At 31.7% G+C, this 17,469-nt stretch overlaps 11 protein-coding genes across 11 annotated transcripts; 9 read left to right on the forward strand and 2 right to left on the reverse strand.

Moving 5' to 3' along the window:
* Nucleotides 1-455: 455 nt before the first annotated feature.
* On the forward strand, nt 456-1,808 carry EIN_419300 (hypothetical protein; the record flags this gene model as incomplete). The annotated part of the gene is made up of 1 exon (XM_004254724.1): nt 456-1,808. One exon carries the CDS (start codon nt 456-458, stop codon nt 1,806-1,808), a length of 1,353 nt encoding a protein of 450 aa, XP_004254772.1.
* A 353-nt stretch (nt 1,809-2,161) lies between these two features.
* EIN_419310 (caltractin, putative) lies at nt 2,162-2,602 on the forward strand (the record flags this gene model as incomplete). Its single annotated transcript, XM_004254725.1, has 1 exon — nt 2,162-2,602. One exon carries the CDS (start codon nt 2,162-2,164, stop codon nt 2,600-2,602), a length of 441 nt encoding a protein of 146 aa, XP_004254773.1.
* Nucleotides 2,603-3,281: 679 nt separating this feature from the next.
* On the forward strand, nt 3,282-3,980 carry EIN_419320 (hypothetical protein; the record flags this gene model as incomplete). The annotated part of the gene is made up of 1 exon (XM_004254726.1): nt 3,282-3,980. The coding sequence occupies one exon, from the start codon at nt 3,282-3,284 to the stop codon at nt 3,978-3,980; it is 699 nt and encodes a 232-aa protein (XP_004254774.1).
* Nucleotides 3,981-4,236: 256 nt separating this feature from the next.
* Nucleotides 4,237-5,718, forward strand: EIN_419330 (hypothetical protein; the record flags this gene model as incomplete). The annotated part of the gene is made up of 1 exon (XM_004254727.1): nt 4,237-5,718. One exon carries the CDS (start codon nt 4,237-4,239, stop codon nt 5,716-5,718), a length of 1,482 nt encoding a protein of 493 aa, XP_004254775.1.
* Nucleotides 5,719-6,672: 954 nt separating this feature from the next.
* Nucleotides 6,673-7,959, forward strand: EIN_419340 (hypothetical protein; the record flags this gene model as incomplete). The annotated part of the gene is made up of 1 exon (XM_004254728.1): nt 6,673-7,959. One exon carries the CDS (start codon nt 6,673-6,675, stop codon nt 7,957-7,959), a length of 1,287 nt encoding a protein of 428 aa, XP_004254776.1.
* A 376-nt stretch (nt 7,960-8,335) lies between these two features.
* Nucleotides 8,336-9,423, forward strand: EIN_419350 (hypothetical protein; the record flags this gene model as incomplete). Its single annotated transcript, XM_004254729.1, has 2 exons — nt 8,336-9,268; nt 9,349-9,423. The coding sequence occupies 2 exons, from the start codon at nt 8,336-8,338 to the stop codon at nt 9,421-9,423; spliced, it is 1,008 nt and encodes a 335-aa protein (XP_004254777.1).
* A 179-nt stretch (nt 9,424-9,602) lies between these two features.
* Nucleotides 9,603-10,118, reverse strand: EIN_419360 (hypothetical protein; the record flags this gene model as incomplete). Its single annotated transcript, XM_004254730.1, has 1 exon — nt 9,603-10,118. One exon carries the CDS (start codon nt 10,116-10,118, stop codon nt 9,603-9,605), a length of 516 nt encoding a protein of 171 aa, XP_004254778.1.
* An 848-nt stretch (nt 10,119-10,966) lies between these two features.
* Nucleotides 10,967-11,614, forward strand: EIN_419370 (hypothetical protein; the record flags this gene model as incomplete). Its single annotated transcript, XM_004254731.1, has 1 exon — nt 10,967-11,614. The coding sequence occupies one exon, from the start codon at nt 10,967-10,969 to the stop codon at nt 11,612-11,614; it is 648 nt and encodes a 215-aa protein (XP_004254779.1).
* Nucleotides 11,615-11,933: 319 nt separating this feature from the next.
* EIN_419380 (hypothetical protein) lies at nt 11,934-12,356 on the forward strand (the record flags this gene model as incomplete). Its single annotated transcript, XM_004254732.1, has 1 exon — nt 11,934-12,356. One exon carries the CDS (start codon nt 11,934-11,936, stop codon nt 12,354-12,356), a length of 423 nt encoding a protein of 140 aa, XP_004254780.1.
* A 1,513-nt stretch (nt 12,357-13,869) lies between these two features.
* EIN_419390 (hypothetical protein) lies at nt 13,870-14,412 on the reverse strand (the record flags this gene model as incomplete). The annotated part of the gene is made up of 1 exon (XM_004254733.1): nt 13,870-14,412. The coding sequence occupies one exon, from the start codon at nt 14,410-14,412 to the stop codon at nt 13,870-13,872; it is 543 nt and encodes a 180-aa protein (XP_004254781.1).
* A 1,132-nt stretch (nt 14,413-15,544) lies between these two features.
* EIN_419400 (hypothetical protein) lies at nt 15,545-17,293 on the forward strand (the record flags this gene model as incomplete). Its single annotated transcript, XM_004254734.1, has 1 exon — nt 15,545-17,293. The coding sequence occupies one exon, from the start codon at nt 15,545-15,547 to the stop codon at nt 17,291-17,293; it is 1,749 nt and encodes a 582-aa protein (XP_004254782.1).
* Nucleotides 17,294-17,469: the final 176 nt, after the last annotated feature.

Here is a 17,469-nt window from a genome sequence, read left to right on the forward strand (position 1 = left end):
TTATCGTTTTATTTCTGTTTTTTAAGAAATTATCTTGGTGATATTTACTTAAACATGTAAGGTCATTTATTTAAGAATTTTATTTGTTCCTAACAATGAACAAGAAATTATCAATGATAAGAATTGTGAAAAAAGTGAAATGAAAAAAAAATAATACAAATAATTAAATATTATATTTCAATAGTTTCTGTTTTTTTTGATAAATTTTGAATTAAAATGTTTAATAACTTTATTAAATGTTAATTTAAATAAAACTAATACTTTTCATACTAATTTTCAAAAATATATTATTTTGATATTAATATCGACTTTTGTACTTAAAAACAAGTTACTTTACAATTTCGAAATGATTTATATTTAATAGTATATAATAACGATTTAAATAGTTGAATAATAAATGAACCAAAAAAACAAAATTTTCATGAATCTTTATTGTAGGAACGAGTAAAAAGAAAATGTCTTGTAATGATCCTTTGCCACACTCTACCACTGAAAATGAAGAAAACGCATATTCCCAATCAGATGACGGAGATCTAAGTTATTCGTCAAGCACTGGGAGTGACACAAATACATCTGAAAGTTCCGATGACGATGCAGACATGTCTTCTTCAGAATTGTTAGAGGCGTGGAATGAGACGATGAAGAAATTAAAATTCATGATGGAACTTTATACAAAACAGAAAGAAGAGAACGCCAAATTAGTCACACACATAACAGAAATGTCAAGGATCATTAAAGAGATGAAGACTGAACTATCATCACTTTTACTTTCCAAAGAGAAAGCCGTCAACGATTTACTCTTTGAAAAGAACTCCCACGCGCAGACGTTAAAAAAACTCGAGATGGTCGAGAAGAATGAAAACATGAAGCCATTTTCTGGGACGCTTCGCTGTAAGTGCGACATCACCATATCTAACAACGAAATAGTCAAGTTCAATATGTTGAAAGATGAGAACGAGCGAGTTAATGAAATGCAACAGAAGAATGAGTACTTGATGAAACACTGTCTTGAACTTTCAGAGAAAAATGCGATCTTCACACACATGCAAACACAACTTGAGAATGACTTGAATACCACGAAAAAGGACTATACAACACAAATCGAAAAATTGCAAGAAGATATTAGAGAGAAAGATGTCAAATCATTTGGAGTGTTGGAGAACTTTAGGGTAGTCACCGATTCGTTTTTGGGAAACGTACTGACCTTATGGAAGAAAGACAGCACCCTCCAAACTTTAAAAAATGACACAAAGACACTCACAGACTTCGCTAAGTTTGTCGGAAAGATATACAAAATCGACGAGAATGCTATTGTCGCTGTTATATCGGATCAAAAGAAAAATGCCCGTATTAGTATACCGCCACAATTCAGAAGGAAAAGCTCACACAAATTAATGAGACAAGATACCCCCCTCATCACTTCGAAACCACCGACGTGGCCACAAACAAACGGACAAAGTGAAATTAATATCCAATCAAAGGTACAGACAGAAGGACATACTAAAGTTCAAAGAGAGAAGACTGCGGCGTTTGCAAAGAACGATAATAAAGAGAAACTTAAACAAGAACAAATGGTTTTTGTCAATGATGAAAAATCAAAAGAGTATTCTAAAGAGTGTTGTAAAGAAGAAGAGAAGGGTGGAAAGGCACAAATAACATCACAAAAGACGGTGCCACTGAAAAAATTGCCTAAAGAGAAAAAGAGAAATGCAACGTTCAGAAAGTCATCAGTTCAAAAGGAGAAGAAGGAGCTGAAATCAATTCAAAAATTGTTGAGTAGGTCGACTATCAGCTTGGATAAGGTGTGATGGAGTCGATATGGATGACATTTTCTATAATTGATGGTAAATTTTACTAAATAGTTTATTATCAAGAGCAATGCGTGTACTATACATATATAATTATAATATTAATATTCATACTATTTAGAAAACCATTGAGTTTTTTTTCGTTCTTGTATTAAAATTGTATAGTAATTTTTATTAATAATATATCATTTGAAAACAGAGTCACAAATTATTGAAATATCAACAGTCAACAGTTCAAATTACTTTGAAAAAATGAGTTGAAAACACTCACAAATGTAGTGTTATTGAAAACATTTGAAAAAGATGAGAAAACTCAAAATAAGTTCAAATGATGAAGAACTTCAAAAAAACAAATGGACGCAGGAGCAATTTTTGATTCGTTTGATTCGGATCATTCTGGCTTTATTGATACGAGTGAATTTCTGAATGGGATGAAGAAGTATACTGGGTTGGGAGATGAATATGATGAGAAATTCACATTCATGTTCCAAATAGTGGATGGAGTTGGGGCTTGGAATGCTAAAGATGGTAAACTGAACAAATCCGAATTCCAAAGGATTTGTAATGCAATGCCAAATGGCATCACAGACAAACATAAAATGGTCAATATAATGATTTATAACTTAGTCGACCAAGACCATAACGGTTCGGTATCAAAAGAGGAGCTGAAAAACTTCTTGAGAATTTTAAATCCAAACTACTCGGATAAAGACGCAGATAAAATCGCAGGGCTCATCGATACTGATGGAGACGGGTCTATATCTAAAGACGAGTTTTTGATGATAATGAGATGAATTTAGTAATGTTCGTGTTATTTTAAAATACTTTTTTTAATTAGTTTGAGGTATTACTTTTAATTAGTTTGAGGATCTATTATTATTATTTACTATATTAATAAATTTAATTTTTATTGGTAAAAGTAATAATAATAGTTTTATACTATGATAGTTTATATTATATCAAATATTATGCATTTATAATAAGATAATGATACATGTATCATTATCTTATTAACTAGAATATATTAATAATTTTAGTGTTTAAAATAATATTGTTTAACATAAAAAAAATAATTTAAAACTTTTTTTAGAAAAACCTTTTTGAATTATTCAAAAGAATATCATGAATTAAAAAACAGAAACCAAGAGAAGCAAAAATAGAACAGATTTTTCGTAAAATTTACAAATAAAAAACCATAAAATAATTAAAAAAATTAATGATTAACTATTTTTTTTAACACTTTGTTTGTAGAAAAAACTTGATGTCTTCGTTAATTTCTTATATCCTATTTTTTATTAGAGCAATATTTTAATTTGAATATACAAGTATCAAAAAACAATTTATTATGTTCTGATAAAATCCACAGAATCAGAAAAAAACAAACTACTTCAAACCAATAAAAAGCTATTCACTTTCATAAAGATTTTTAAGACAACAAAAGAAATGAAGTTCTTTTAAAGTAGTAGTTAGTGGATGACAGTGTTCAAATATCTTCGATCGACGTATTTTGAGAGCGGACTGAAAGTTCTTCTTCTGTTTGTATTATTTTTGACGTTCTGTTTGTTTTGTGTTGAGAATCATCCGGTCACCCTTGGAGACGGGATATATCACTTGAAGACGTACCGGCTTTTTTTGTCATATATTGGGATAACACTCTTCAGCGCAGTATTACTTGTGGTGAGTATTAAACGATCGAATACCATTCTCTTGTTAATGTACATCTCTGCGAGCGTCTTAATGAGTGTTTCGTATTTGGTGATTGGCTCTATAGCCATTTTTGGTGCAGAAGACCCTATTGACATCACCTCACTCAATACGAGTGACCGCACAAACTTGGAGAAAAACACGTGGTGTTGTGTCAATGGTGTCAATGAACAGTGTGGGTGTTACCCTTATGAGGGGACTAAAGAAACTCAATGCACGTACGGATTTTGGTTTTGCACGAAACGGACTATCCACTGCAGAGATGGGTGTGTTGACAATAATGAACTTGGGTGCATTTTAATAGCGGTCTTCTCGTTTTTGACGTTGGCTATACACATATTCTTTGGTGTCTGGAACATATACTGGGGAAGAAGAGAAAAATTGGAGGAAATGGGAGACACTAGATATGAGGAAGTTATCCCAATAACAAGGGAAATTACTGTTGACATGAATAATGAAGAACTTTGATTTGTTTTTATTCGATTTTTTCATTTTTTTGGGTTTTAATTGAAATTATCATAATTTGATTTTTTCAATTACAAATATATATTTTGACTTGAAAATTGTTGTGTTGTGGAATTGACTTGTTAAACTTATTCTTTATAATTAACGTTTTCAAATTTTTATTACATCAAAGTAATTTTTGGAACAAAATGTGTAGAACAGACAAATGATAAATTGGAGCATGGAAACAACTAAACTTGAAATATACAAATTCAATTGAATGAGCAAATTAAGTGGGTTTCATATGTTAACTGTTGTGAAATACTTTGTTTGTTTTAACGATTTTGTTCATCTGCAAATGTCTTGTAAGAAGTACAGAGACACTATCGAAAAACTTCACTTCAACCCAATTCCTTTAACTACCAAAACAAGAAAATACTTTACACGGTTGGAAACGTTACACCTTTGGAATGAAAAGGATGAAAATTTTGGAAACACTTTGTCCCTCACAAAAACACTCTCACATGAAAATTTTTATGAAATTGTTGTTTGGTTTAGTGTCAAGAGTTCAGTCGCTGAAAATTTCGTTGACAAAAATTATACATTTAAAAACGTTGAAATTGACAAAGCACTGCCTTCTCAAAGTAAGTACATGGTATGCAGGAGTATTTACTCTTTAACAATAGAACACACAAGTTTATTAAATGAGAATTTGAAAATATTTGAAATACCAGATGGAGTCACTTCAATAGCAAATCATTCACTGAACGGTCTAACTGGAGTGACTAAAATTGCTTTTCCAAAATCCATCAAGTCAATTGGACTTTTGAATTATGATACAATGCATTCATTAAAAATTATCGAAATAAAAAGTCCAATTACGTATATAGACAACTTGGCTATTTTTGGAAACCACAATTTGATTGGACTTCCACTTCAAAGGGGTATAACAGTAACTTCCCTATCAACATCTTTTTACTCTCAAACAAGTCAAATCGACCTTCCTGAAAGTGTTACAAAGATATGCGAGTTGTGCTTTGATAATTGCACTTCTCTTCAAGCAATCAATCTCAAAACTTCAATCGTTTCGCTTGGAAAACAATGTTTTGTTGATTGTTCACATTTAACTTCTGTCACACTCACCAGTCATATTACTTCTATAGAAACAGGATGTTTCAGAAATTGTGGAAATTTGTTATCTCTAACCATCCCAAACACAATACAAAGATATGAAGGATGTTTATTTAATGGATGTGTCTCTCTAAAAAATATTACAATTAAAAGCGATGTGACTTCACTTGGATACAACTGTTTCTCTTATTGTAAAACATTGAAAAAAGTTGTTATTCCAAGTAATATTAAAATCATTGAAGACAACTGTTTTGAAGAGTGCGAAATTTTAAGTAAAATTGAAGTAAAAGGTGTTGTTGAAAGATTACCAAGAATGTGTTTTTATTGTTGTGTTTCTCTAAAGAAGGCAGTGATTACAAAAGGTGTAATAATTATTGGAGAGAGTTGTTTCAAATTGTGCATAAGTCTCAGTGTAATTAATATACCAGATGGGGTAAACACAATTGGACATTCATGTTTCGAAGAGTGCAAATCATTGAAAACTTTACAAATCCCGAGAAGTGTTGTGAAAATAGGAGAAAGGTGTTTCAAAGGTTGCGATAAATTAAAAACACTGATAGTATCAAGTAGAGTTGTCAATAAATATTTGGAAATATCAAAAAACACCAACGTTATCAATCCAAAAAAATAAGAATTGAATTATTTGTTGTTTTATTTTATTGAAGTTGAGACAATAAAGATATTTGAATTATTTGATTGTTTTTTATAAATGAACCTTTTTTGGTTTAAGTTATATCAATTTATTTGATGATTATGATGATATTATTGTTTTGGAAAATAAAGGTGTTGTTATAATTAGTTCGATAATAAAGGTTATAATCAATTAATGTTGATATTGTTTCAATGATTTTAACATGTTTGCAAAGATGTTGTGGTAATAAATACAATAAATGATAAAACTCTTTTTATTGTTTTAAAAATGATTATCACAACACTAACTTACAATCGAATTGATAATTAAAACATAATAAAGGCTTATTGAATTATTGAACAATGATTATTACTTTTTTTTTATTGATAACTACATCAACACTGTTTTATCTAAAAAGTATAAACAAGTGAATTGAATTGTTTTGACATAAAAACAAAAACAACCTTCTTCATAACAAATAAACAACCACATCAATGCGGCTTCAATAACAAAAATGATAGAAAGTAAATAATGCTATTTTTACATTTCTCATATACACATGATTAATTATGACTTAATAAATTATATTACTATAATTTAAGTTTCAAAGAAAATATTTTAATTCAAAGGAGAAATAGGCAATTTGACAAATGTGATATACATTTGTTCAAAAGAAAGTAATAAAAATATATAAGTGTCTTGCACCTTATCTTTCATATACTTTATTACCGACTCTATTCAGCTCTATTATGCAAATGCAACATAAAAGTGAATTTTTAATATTAAAAAGAGACAATAAAGTGGTTAAAACACTCCAGGAAAATGATGATCAGTTAAGATACTTCTCAACTTTATTAAAAAATATAATAAAAAATAGAAGGAAGAACGACTGAGAAAATTAAAGAGTAAGGGTTAGATGTTCATTTTTCATAATCTAGTAAATAAAAAATTGTCATGAGTAATTTAGACCCATACGAATACTTACTTACATTTACACCAGACATTGACGAACGATTTACACTACTTAAACAAGCGATGAAAACTCATGTTGATACAAAGAAAATGGTTATACAAGTTAGTCCTTCAGAAGACATTATGAAAACTCTCGAAAACACTTTAGAAAAGACAAAAGAAGCCAAGAAGACTTGTTCGCAGTTTGAATTTGCAATAGACCAAACGATAGCAGCTTTAGATGATATGAAAGAATTGTTATTTGAGACCAAAAAGCAATGTTATACGGACGAAGTTAACATCACCACAACAAACAACACGACAATTCAACAACTCATTCAACTCGAACAAAAGAGATTTGAAGAAGAACTCCAGAAGAACTCCTTTCGAAAAGCGCAGCTACAAACTATTTTCCAAAAGAAAGAGACATCACTCAATGCGAAATTAATGAGTCTTCGCGATAAAGCAAACAATTCAATGGGATCATCAAGTGTAGCACTCAATCCAAAAGAGGGTGAGTCCGATTCAAATAACAAGGAGCAACCATCAGAGGATGAAACTACTGAAATAGAAGACATGTTACATGTGATGGACAACTCTTTAAAAAGTTCAACAAGTCAGGAGAATGAAAAAAGTGACGAAAAAGACGAAGAAGAGAAAAGTGAAGAAGACGACGAACCAAAGAAAAAGATGAAGCGACGGATTCGGTCGAGGAAAGCGTTACTTCGACAAAGAAAGATGACGCCAATCTCTTTATATGATGAGTCGATACTTACCGAAGAAGAACGTAAACAGATATTTAAATGGAGTGGGAGAAGAGTAGGAAACATTGTTTTTGATTCGGAAGTGAATGCGATGGGACGGAATAGTAAAATGTTTAATGACGGGGTGAGAGATGGGAAAGGGTTTGTGTTGTGTATTGATGACAAGTTGAAGAATCGCTTTGGGTGTGTCATTACAGAAAAGGTTGAGAGAGAAGCGACGTGGGTAGCCGACGAGAATGCGTTTGTATTTGTGTTAGAAAGGAATGGAGAAAAAGATGAAAAAAAGTTTGATATTAAAAAGAAGAAAGCAAGTAATGCTTTCTTAGTCGGAAAACCTACTCAATCAGGTCTCTTCGCTGTGGGAAATGATGATATTAGAATTATGAGAAAATATAAAGGAAAAACCATTTGTTTTTGTTCACAAGACACATTTGAGTATAACGGAGAGAAAAAGGCCTTGTGTGGGAAAGTCCATCCAGAGAAGTTCGAGTTAAAACGACTCATTTTGGCAACACTCGAAGAGTGATCTGTATTTTTTGTTATTCAAAATGTTTTTCCAACTTGCGTTATATGGAAAGTGTGCGAGATTTGAATTGTTTTACCATTTTCTTAAGTATTATATAAATGTTATAAAAATAATTATTAATATAGTTTAAATGTCAAGAGAATACGATTTAGTAAATAATAGTAAAATGTATTATTCTCAAGTAATAAAACTTACTTTTGAACAACAAAAATTCAAGAATTAAAAAGAAATTAAAAAGAATTAGTAAGTGCACAAAGCGAAATACAGAAATACGCAAGAAAAGTTTGATATAAGAAATAGCAAGAATGAAGGGAAGTGACACAAAAGTTGCAAAAAAGTTGCAGGAGATGAACTAAAAAAGAAGGGTGTAGATCGAATGAGTTTAACGTTTCAGTGTGCCTGTTGTAATATCCGAATTAACTCAGTTCGACGTGAGAAGAGTGCCGAAGATGGTTTACCAGTAACTGAAGATAAAGTAGTAGAGTGGCTGACAGGGAGTGTAACGGTGAAATACACCTTTTTAACACAGTCGCACAAAAGTGGCAAATGGAACATCTTAAAGTGTCTCAATTGCAAATCAAATTTTTTGGCTATGAAAAACGACGACTCGAAAACGATTCTTTTATTAGATAACTCCACGGACTCCATTCAAAACAAACACTTTTCGACCACCTATGGGATCTTTTTAGACACTTCTGGAGAGTTGGTCGAGGGCTTTGTTGATGAAGAAGAGCGCAAAGAGATTGCCAAAATTCGGAAAGAGCGTGTTGACGCGCTTTATAAACTGAAAGAACAAAAGATAGCAGACTACGTTAAACGTCTTGAAGAGAAGTTTGACTCTGAAAAGGCTGAGATTGAGCATGAAGAGAAGGCGATGTTATCGTCTTGTGCAGTCAATTTAATCGAAGCAAATGTGAACGAAAAGGAAGACGAGTCGTATTTTGCTTATGATGAAGAGAATCCCTTTGGCGTTTCAAGTGACCGCGTCGACGTCGCAAATGAAAGCACAACGGAAGTAAAAAGCGAAGTACTTCATTTGAACGATTTGGATGAGATGCCTCAACAAGAAAAGATGAAAGAGATGCCTGGTAAGTTGCACAACGCACTCAAACGCGAAGTCGCGATGAAACAAGCGCAAAAGAAGCCACAGAATGTCACCGAAGCCAATAATCATGGGAACACAAAGTCCTTGGGCTTCTTAGAGATGATGAAAAGTACAGAACAGATAAAGATAGCAAGGAGTTTCACGGGTGGTGAAGGCTTTGGTGATGACAGTAACGAATTCTTCCCAAAGACTTTCCAAGAATATGTTTGTTCTCTTTCCTCCATTAACAATCACATGAAACTCATTCGCTCATTTTTCATTTCATTTAAGATATTCATCTCTAGACATTAAACCAAAAAGAAGTCAGCGACGTCCCTATATCAAGCTCACACATCAAATGCTTTAAAAATAATTATTAACTCTGTATTTTGCTCGCTTCATTTTTGTTATATAACATTTTGTTTTGATGAAAAAAATGACATAATATCATTTTTCACAAAAATCAAAAAGAGATTGAGAAAAGCGGAAAGAAAGAAAAGATAGGGGAGGATTGTGGAAAAACAGATGAACAAACGGGTAAATAAAATTATTACTTCGTTTACTTCTTACCAATGGTCTTGACCTTATCAGCCAACCCGTGACCAAGGTTTTTGAGGGTTCTTTTGGTGGACGCCTTATGATGAACGACATACTTTGGCTGTAACAAGGCCGTGGCGTCCTTCGAAACTTCTCGGATTTGGTTAAATCTCTTCTCGAGTTTGAGTTTTCTAATCATCAATTTTCTGTACTTGAGTGGTATGCGTTTGACGACTCTTCTGAGTCCTCTCAAGATGGCGAGCTTCTGAGTATTAAGGACGACAAGCTTCGATCTGAGATGGGAGAGTCTGCGGCCAATGATGTATTTTTGCTTCTTAGTGACCGAGTGCTTCAAGTCTCTGATGGCAATGTCAATTTGATCTTCAATATGTCGCTCAGCGTCTTCAACCTCTTCAATTCTAACTGACAACTCTCCAATTCTCTCTTGGACTTTGTACAGCGTTGGTGTCCAAAACCCAGATGACTGCGCACTGGCAACAAGAACAATGACGAACAATAAAAGACCTTGTACTTTCATTCGATAAAATATGATTTTGCAGTTCCCTTTTTTAAGTTTTCTCCTAAGTCATTGATTTTTCATTTTATAGGATTGTTAATATGTATTGTTTCGGGATTATTAAGCTTTTTTTTACTAATTTTTTTTGTTTTTTTAGTTTAGAAATTGGTAGTTATTTTTTACTAAAATATGGTTTCTAATATAATTTATAAATTTATAATTCATATAGTTTTTTTATTTGTGTGTTTCGATAATCTAATACTTATTTTATATAATAAATTTACTATAAAATTTTAATAAAAAATGTTGCACAAAATTGAACAATATTTTAATAACAGACGCCTTATTATTTTTTACACCAATGTAACACCAATAATATAAAATTTATTTTTATAATTAAATATATTAATAATAATACAATTTAAACTAAATTTGTTCAACAAAGACATTTTTGCTTTATTAAGTAAATTTAATTCAACACTTCATAATAAATATTTTCATATTTTCATATTTTGTTTTTTTAATCAATTTCAAAAATGAAATGAAATTCAATAAAAGGTAAAGTTTACCAAAAACTTTTTAGAAAAATTTAAAAGAGAGATAAAGAACTAGTTAATAAAATCACTTTTTGAAATGGGTTTGTGACGTTTTTCTCGATTTATTCATTTCAACGTTAACATACGAATTTTAAGTTTCTTATAAACATACCCAAGCCGTAGTTGAGTCACAAGAAACGTAAAAATATGACGAAATAATAACAAACGTTTTAACAAGTAGAAACCCTAAGCAAATTAGACTCGCTCATTTCACGTCTCACAACTGAAATCCCGTCTGTTCCTGCTCGCATTCACTTAACAAACCCATTACCGATGGAATGTGCTTATAGGCAACTTGACACCCTCATCACCATTATAACTGATAAACCTCCCAAAGGAACTATCCGCTGTTATGAAAGTGCGATACAAGAGGGTATCACCTCATCCTGTTTAAGTCGAGTGAATGACAATTACTATAACTCGCCGTTTGAAGAGAGAATAAGACAGTTGAACACCCCTTGCACTTCCCAATTGTGTAAATCCTTGATTTTAGAGAATACAGCTTTTCCACCAGGAGCAACAGAGACTCCCACTTTTGCACGATTTTATTTATTAATAGTACAATACGTCGCACAGATGCAATCCCACAAACTGTTTAAGTATCTCAGAGCGGTCAACCCCGAAGTCAAAAAGAAGTGTTTCCATTTCAGAGTGGCCGACGAGTCTGAGGCAATCACACTGTCCGGCTTCGAACATAATGCCATCACTCCTTTTGGAATGAATAAAAAAATCCCCGTCGTGTTGGCCGATGATATCACTCGATTGCCACAAGACTATTGCTGGATAGGTGGTGGAGAGATCGACGTCAAACTTGGATTCAATGTCAAAGAATTCGTCGAGAAAATGAAGCCAATGGTCACTGACATTTACAAAAGAGAAGGAGAAAAAGACGAAAAGGATGAAAAAGAGGATCAAAACTAATTCAATTGAAGTGACGTGTTTTTTAATTGAATGAATTAAAAAATAATTGTATTAAAAAACTGAAAAAGTTCTTTTCAAAAAATCAACTATTAATAAAAAAATTTGAAATCTTTGAAGTAATTTAAATTTCATTAAATTTATTAGAGCGGAATTTTAAATGGCAGTCTTATTTAATTTGAGATTAAAAATTGTGATATAATAAAAAGAATATATTAAAAAATATGTATGATCGAAAATGAGTGATGTGAACTCCAAAATTTTCAATTCAAGTTTTTAACGTTATGATATTTTGAAGACTAAAAAAAGCATTAAAAATAGAATGACAAAACGTAGTGGAGGATTACATGAAGCGATTGGGAAAGTAACGGATCGTAATGCGCCGGATGGAGCATGGGTTATAGCAAATGTTGTTGGGATGGGCGTTGAATTTGACTTTTGGGATGAAGGTGTGGGAATAGAATCCTTTAAAAAGAGTTTACCCGATGATTGTGTTTGCTTCTGTTTGTTTTCGTGTCGTTTAACGTATGAAGGCGTACCAAATGTGAATCGAATTGTTTTTATTCATTGGAAAGGACCAAATGTTAGAGGAATGAAAATGGTGAAATCAAATCAACTCACACAAATGGCTTGGGATGTATTAGAGCCACATCACGGTCAACTCGAAGTTCTTAATAAAAGTGAAATTACAAAAGAGGTTTTGCTTCAAAAGTTGGATCCAAGGGCTGGAACTCATGTCGTTTAATTTCAACTTTAAAACACATATTTTTTAAACCCAATGGTTATTCCTTTTCAACATTTATGAAAAATGTTTTCGATAATCATTATAGAATTACATAAAGTTAAACAAATTCGCGTGGAAAAATGTTTATTTTGAAAATGATGAAATGACATTTAATATGATGATCTAATTATTATTATTATTTTCAACTTTTTAAGATGATTTATTAGATTATATCATTTCGATAAATAAGCCAAATTAAGTCTATTATATGGGGAAACAATTACAAAACTCGAAACTGTTTAATAAAAAAATTTTAATTGTTGTTCTTTTTTTTTTTTTCGTCAAAAAGTCTAGAGTCAGTCTTTTAACGTTATCTGGTGGACAAAAAATAGATTCATTTTTGTCTAAACATCGGGCATTAGGTAAAACGTGAAAAAACCCGAAACAATTGGGATGGGTTTTTGGGACTACTCCCCGAATTATTCCCATTTTTATGGTCCAAAAGGCACCAGATAACTTTAAAAGACAGACTGTATAAAAGTTTTTTTTCATTAGTTTTATTGTGATTTGTTATAGTTATTGTTTTTTTTTCGTTTTCAGTGGTAAATAAAATGAATAAATTAACTATATGATATACTATTCTAAAAATATTTCCAAAACAAAGTTACTATTTTTCGTCTAGAAAATGAAAAGGGTGTAACAATCAATTAAGGTAAATAATCTATAAATTATAGTAAGTAGATTCTACATAAGTAATTATCTCGCCAACTGAAATTTCGCAGTCAAAGGATATGAATTCACGTTGTCAAAACCCATCTTTTGATTCTGACGACTCTGTGGTGATCAATTTCGTTGTTGAACGCCCGTTGTTCAGCCTGGATAAATTTGAGACTGGTATAGACTTAATGGCTCAAAAGAAGAAGAAAATGATGTGGATGGATTCAGACTCGGAGTCAGACTCCGAGGATTACGCTAACGTTTATTATCACACCTCAGCTTATCCTTATTTTCATTAATTGTCAATTTGTTTGTATCGTAAATTTGTTCTTGCTGTCTCGTTTTACAAAAATAACACTAAACTATTTTTAAAACGATTTGCTTCTGTTTTTTGATGATTTTTGCCTAATGAAAACAACCACCAAATTGTATAAATAATTAGCGCTATTTATATGACATTTTTTTCATTATCATTATTTTTTCGTTTGTGTTTTTACTTTTTGTTTTAAACTTCAAATGATAATTATCATAAATAACTATTATTTATATTATAATTAGTAATAAGATTTGAAAAACTGTTTAGTTGTTATTTTATAAACAAAATTACAATTTAATAATTTAATGAAATTAAATTTTTAATTTTATAATAATTAATTCATTAAAAATTTAATCAATTATAAGTTAATTATAGTTTTAATAGTATAGTAATAAGAACTAATGAGATAATAGATGATGAATAGAAAGAGGATAAGAAGATGAAAAAGAAGATAAAAAAGAAATGGCTTTAGACAAAAAAACAGAGTGAGTAAGCAAATACTCAGACATGAATGAGTTGTTTGTTGTTGTTGAAATAAACAAGATTTTTCATCGTGTTGACGACAAAAGTGAGTGATTCTTGTGGGATGTTTCCCATCAAAAAGAGTGGGACTTGGTGCCCATTAAAAACGTAAGAAGGTTGGAGATATGATTTGTCGAGTGTTTTAAAGCCAAAAGATGTGTACCATTTTCGAAGTTTTTCGTGGGCTGCATCGCCGTCGACTTCCAACAACCAATGACCACAAAACAATTGTTTTAGTTGATCAATGACCTTTTTGCCAATGCACAGGCCACGCATGTCGGGTGAGATGACAACGTGTTCAATGAAATTGACATCTTTGATGATTCTCCACACCGCACAAACGCCTGCAATTTTCTTCTCATACACTACAGCAAAGAAGTGGTGTCGTGGCTCATTCTCAATGATGTATTTCAACTGTGCTTCTGGGCGTCGCAACTCGGGCTCAAATGCATTGTTGAGCAAATGAAGTGCTGGTGTGAACAGTGTGTCTGTTGATCGTGTTATCCGCTTAAGGCTGATCATTTTGATTTCAAAATTCACGTCTTTTTTCGCCTTAAATATAGCCTCGTTCCAATTATACTGTGATTGGAATTATGAGTTTAATTAAATCTCATTTGATTTACTATACAATTATGATTATTGTACTATTATTTTACCATATGATATGGTTGTTTCAGGTTTATTCCAACTTTAGTTTTTGCTATTTCCAAATTTGAGGTTTCGGTGTTTCTTTCTGAGTTTATTTCACCGAAATACCCCGATTGTTGCCACAAAAATTGAATAACCAGCAAACCATTTACTCTCCAACATAAATAGAAAACTATTTCCAGTTTTGCAAAATGACTTTGACAAATGCATTTCATGTCCAATGCGCACACGTGTTATTCAGTTTCATTGTCTCTGGCTTTTCACACAAAAAATCTGTAAAATCACACATCGTTTTAAAATACAACATATTGAGTTCTGAGCATCACACTTTGCCGTATTTCTGTGTGTTTTGCGTATTTTCGGCATTATGTGTTTTGTGTATGAGTTTTAGACCTCATTGTAAATGCGATAGTTCCAAAACCACAAATTCTGGAATTTGTTCTTGTTGGTGATGTTTTGTAAAATGACAAATGCTAAACTTATAAATATATTATTTATTAACTAATAGTAAATTATTTACCATACTTTCTGGTTTTCATTCTATAATTACATGGTTACTGACATGCCTATCAAACAAATGAGTTTTACAAGGAAGACAATTCTCACAATATTAGTTTCCCTATTTTAATATAGGAAACTAAAAATACTATTAATCTATTTAATTGTATCTTAAATACATAATAAATATTATAAAATTGTTTAGTTAAAAAAAATATTTAAAATGATAATAAATAAATTAATTTTTTAATAAAAAGTCTTTAACAAATTATAAAAATTTCACAGATTTAATTATAAACAGAATTAAAAAAAAATTAGTTATAAATTATGATTTGTTTATAATAAAAATGTATAACTATAAAACGATGAAAAAATACTATTAAAAAAATAATACACTTAAATTTCTTATATATTTAATTACAAAGTGGAAAAAGGAAAGAGATTGCTCGGAGAGCATGTATATTGATATGATATAAAGTGATTCGATTCTTTTTAACCAAACGATTGAATGCTTGTTCGTGTGTCCATTTTCCCACTTTTGCTAGTCACTGTTCTTTCTTCATGTTATACCATTGATGATAAAACGCAATGTATTGGTGACTTTACAAGTTCATGTAAAGGAGATTTGGTTGTTGCGGACTCTTCTTGTATCTCTCCAAAAGGATTTGAAGCCAACGACAAAATCACTTCGTTTCATTTTATTACACACACAAAAATCACAGTTGGGTCGGGAGCATTTTATGGGGATTACAATATGCTCAATTTCACTGCCGATGGTGGGATTGGATCCCTTGGTAAATATTCGTTTAGTGGCTCAGGTATTACGACATTAGACATCACTGGTATTACAACAATCCCAAAAGACTGTTTTTCATACTCCGAATTGAAACAACTTGTTGGTTTTGAAAGTGTGACGTCCATCGCGGAAAATGCGTTTTGTGGGACAAAAATCACTTCATTGAATCTCAGCGACAATTATGTTCTTTTGGGCAAAAACGCGTTTGCACAGACAAAACTCAATTACGTCAAACTGCCACATGTAGTCAAAACTATTGAAGACTCCGTTTTTGCGTATTGCCTTGAATTAAGAGAAATTGATATCAATGGAGCCAATTACATCACCAATGGAATGTTCTCTGGCTGTAAAAATTTGGAAAAAATACATCATACGGAGAATGTCACACAAATTGGGATGAACGCTTTTTATCAATGTACTTTGGTTGAAACTTTCCATTTCTATCGACTCAAAAAAGTCCTCTTTGATTTCTCAAATGCAAAATTTCTGTTCTATCACAACACATTTGCCCCACTCGAAATTTCTGAATTAAATCAAGGACTCAAGGTATTTGTGCCAGACACGTACAATTCATCACATTTTGGAAACATTGGAGTCCAAAAGTCGACTTGCGACAGATTTCATTACATCGACACCAAGAATTTGGTTGCTGACGAGAAAGTAATTTGTTCAAATTGTCCGCCAAACACTATTAATGATGATGGACTGAGTAACGAATGTCCCATTAATATGACACAATGTCTTTCAATACACAAAAATTGTAAAATTTGTATCGACACCAACTGTGAATTGTGCGATGCCAATTTGTTGGTACAAAACGACGGTTGTGTTTCTTCGTGTGGTGTTGATTACATTACATTTTTGAATAGAAGTTGTGTGTCTGTCTGTCCAAACAACTTCTTTAAAAACGGCACAACCTGCTCGCAGTGCAAAGAGAATTGTCAAAAATGTGTTGATAGTAACACGTGCAATCAATGTGATGACAACTATTACTTTCTCAATGAAAGTTGTTATGAAGAGTGCCCTCTTGGGTATTACAAAGGCGACAAGACTTGTGATTTGTGCGCCTCATCTTGTCGGAGTTGCGTTGATGGAACGAGTTGTGAAAGTTGTGTCGACAACTTTATGATGGTGGAAGACACGCACCAGTGTGTCGAAAGTTGTGACGAGAATGGGTACTTCCAACAAAAAACAACGTGTAAAAAATGCAGTGGAAATTGTTTGCACTGCAATTCCGAGATTACTTGTAATTTGTGCAATGAAACGTTTTATCTCAGCGACCATAACAGAGTCTGTGTGACTCGTTGTCCTACGGGATTTTTTGAAAACAACATAACGTGCAGTGAATGTAAAATCGACTACGAGATACCATGTGAAACGGAAGAATGTTTCAGGTGTTATGAAGGCGCTTGGAAAAGAGATTTGGTCGTCGTGTTATTTGTTCTTTTTCTTTTGTTGTAACCTATTTCGTTTCTTTTATTTTTTTTACAGGTTTATTGGATAACAAAATTAATGTTGTTCGTATTTTAAACACAAAACAATTTTGTTTACTTCTAAAATAATATATAAAACAAAGTTATTTATTTAGTAAAAATTTACTATTTATTTATTAATATAATCAATTGACAAAATATAAA

This window comes from Entamoeba invadens (genome assembly GCF_000330505.1).
Source record: "Entamoeba invadens IP1 unplaced genomic scaffold scaff_1105074724939, whole genome shotgun sequence".
Taxonomy (NCBI): domain Eukaryota; phylum Evosea; order Mastigamoebida; family Endamoebidae; genus Entamoeba; species Entamoeba invadens.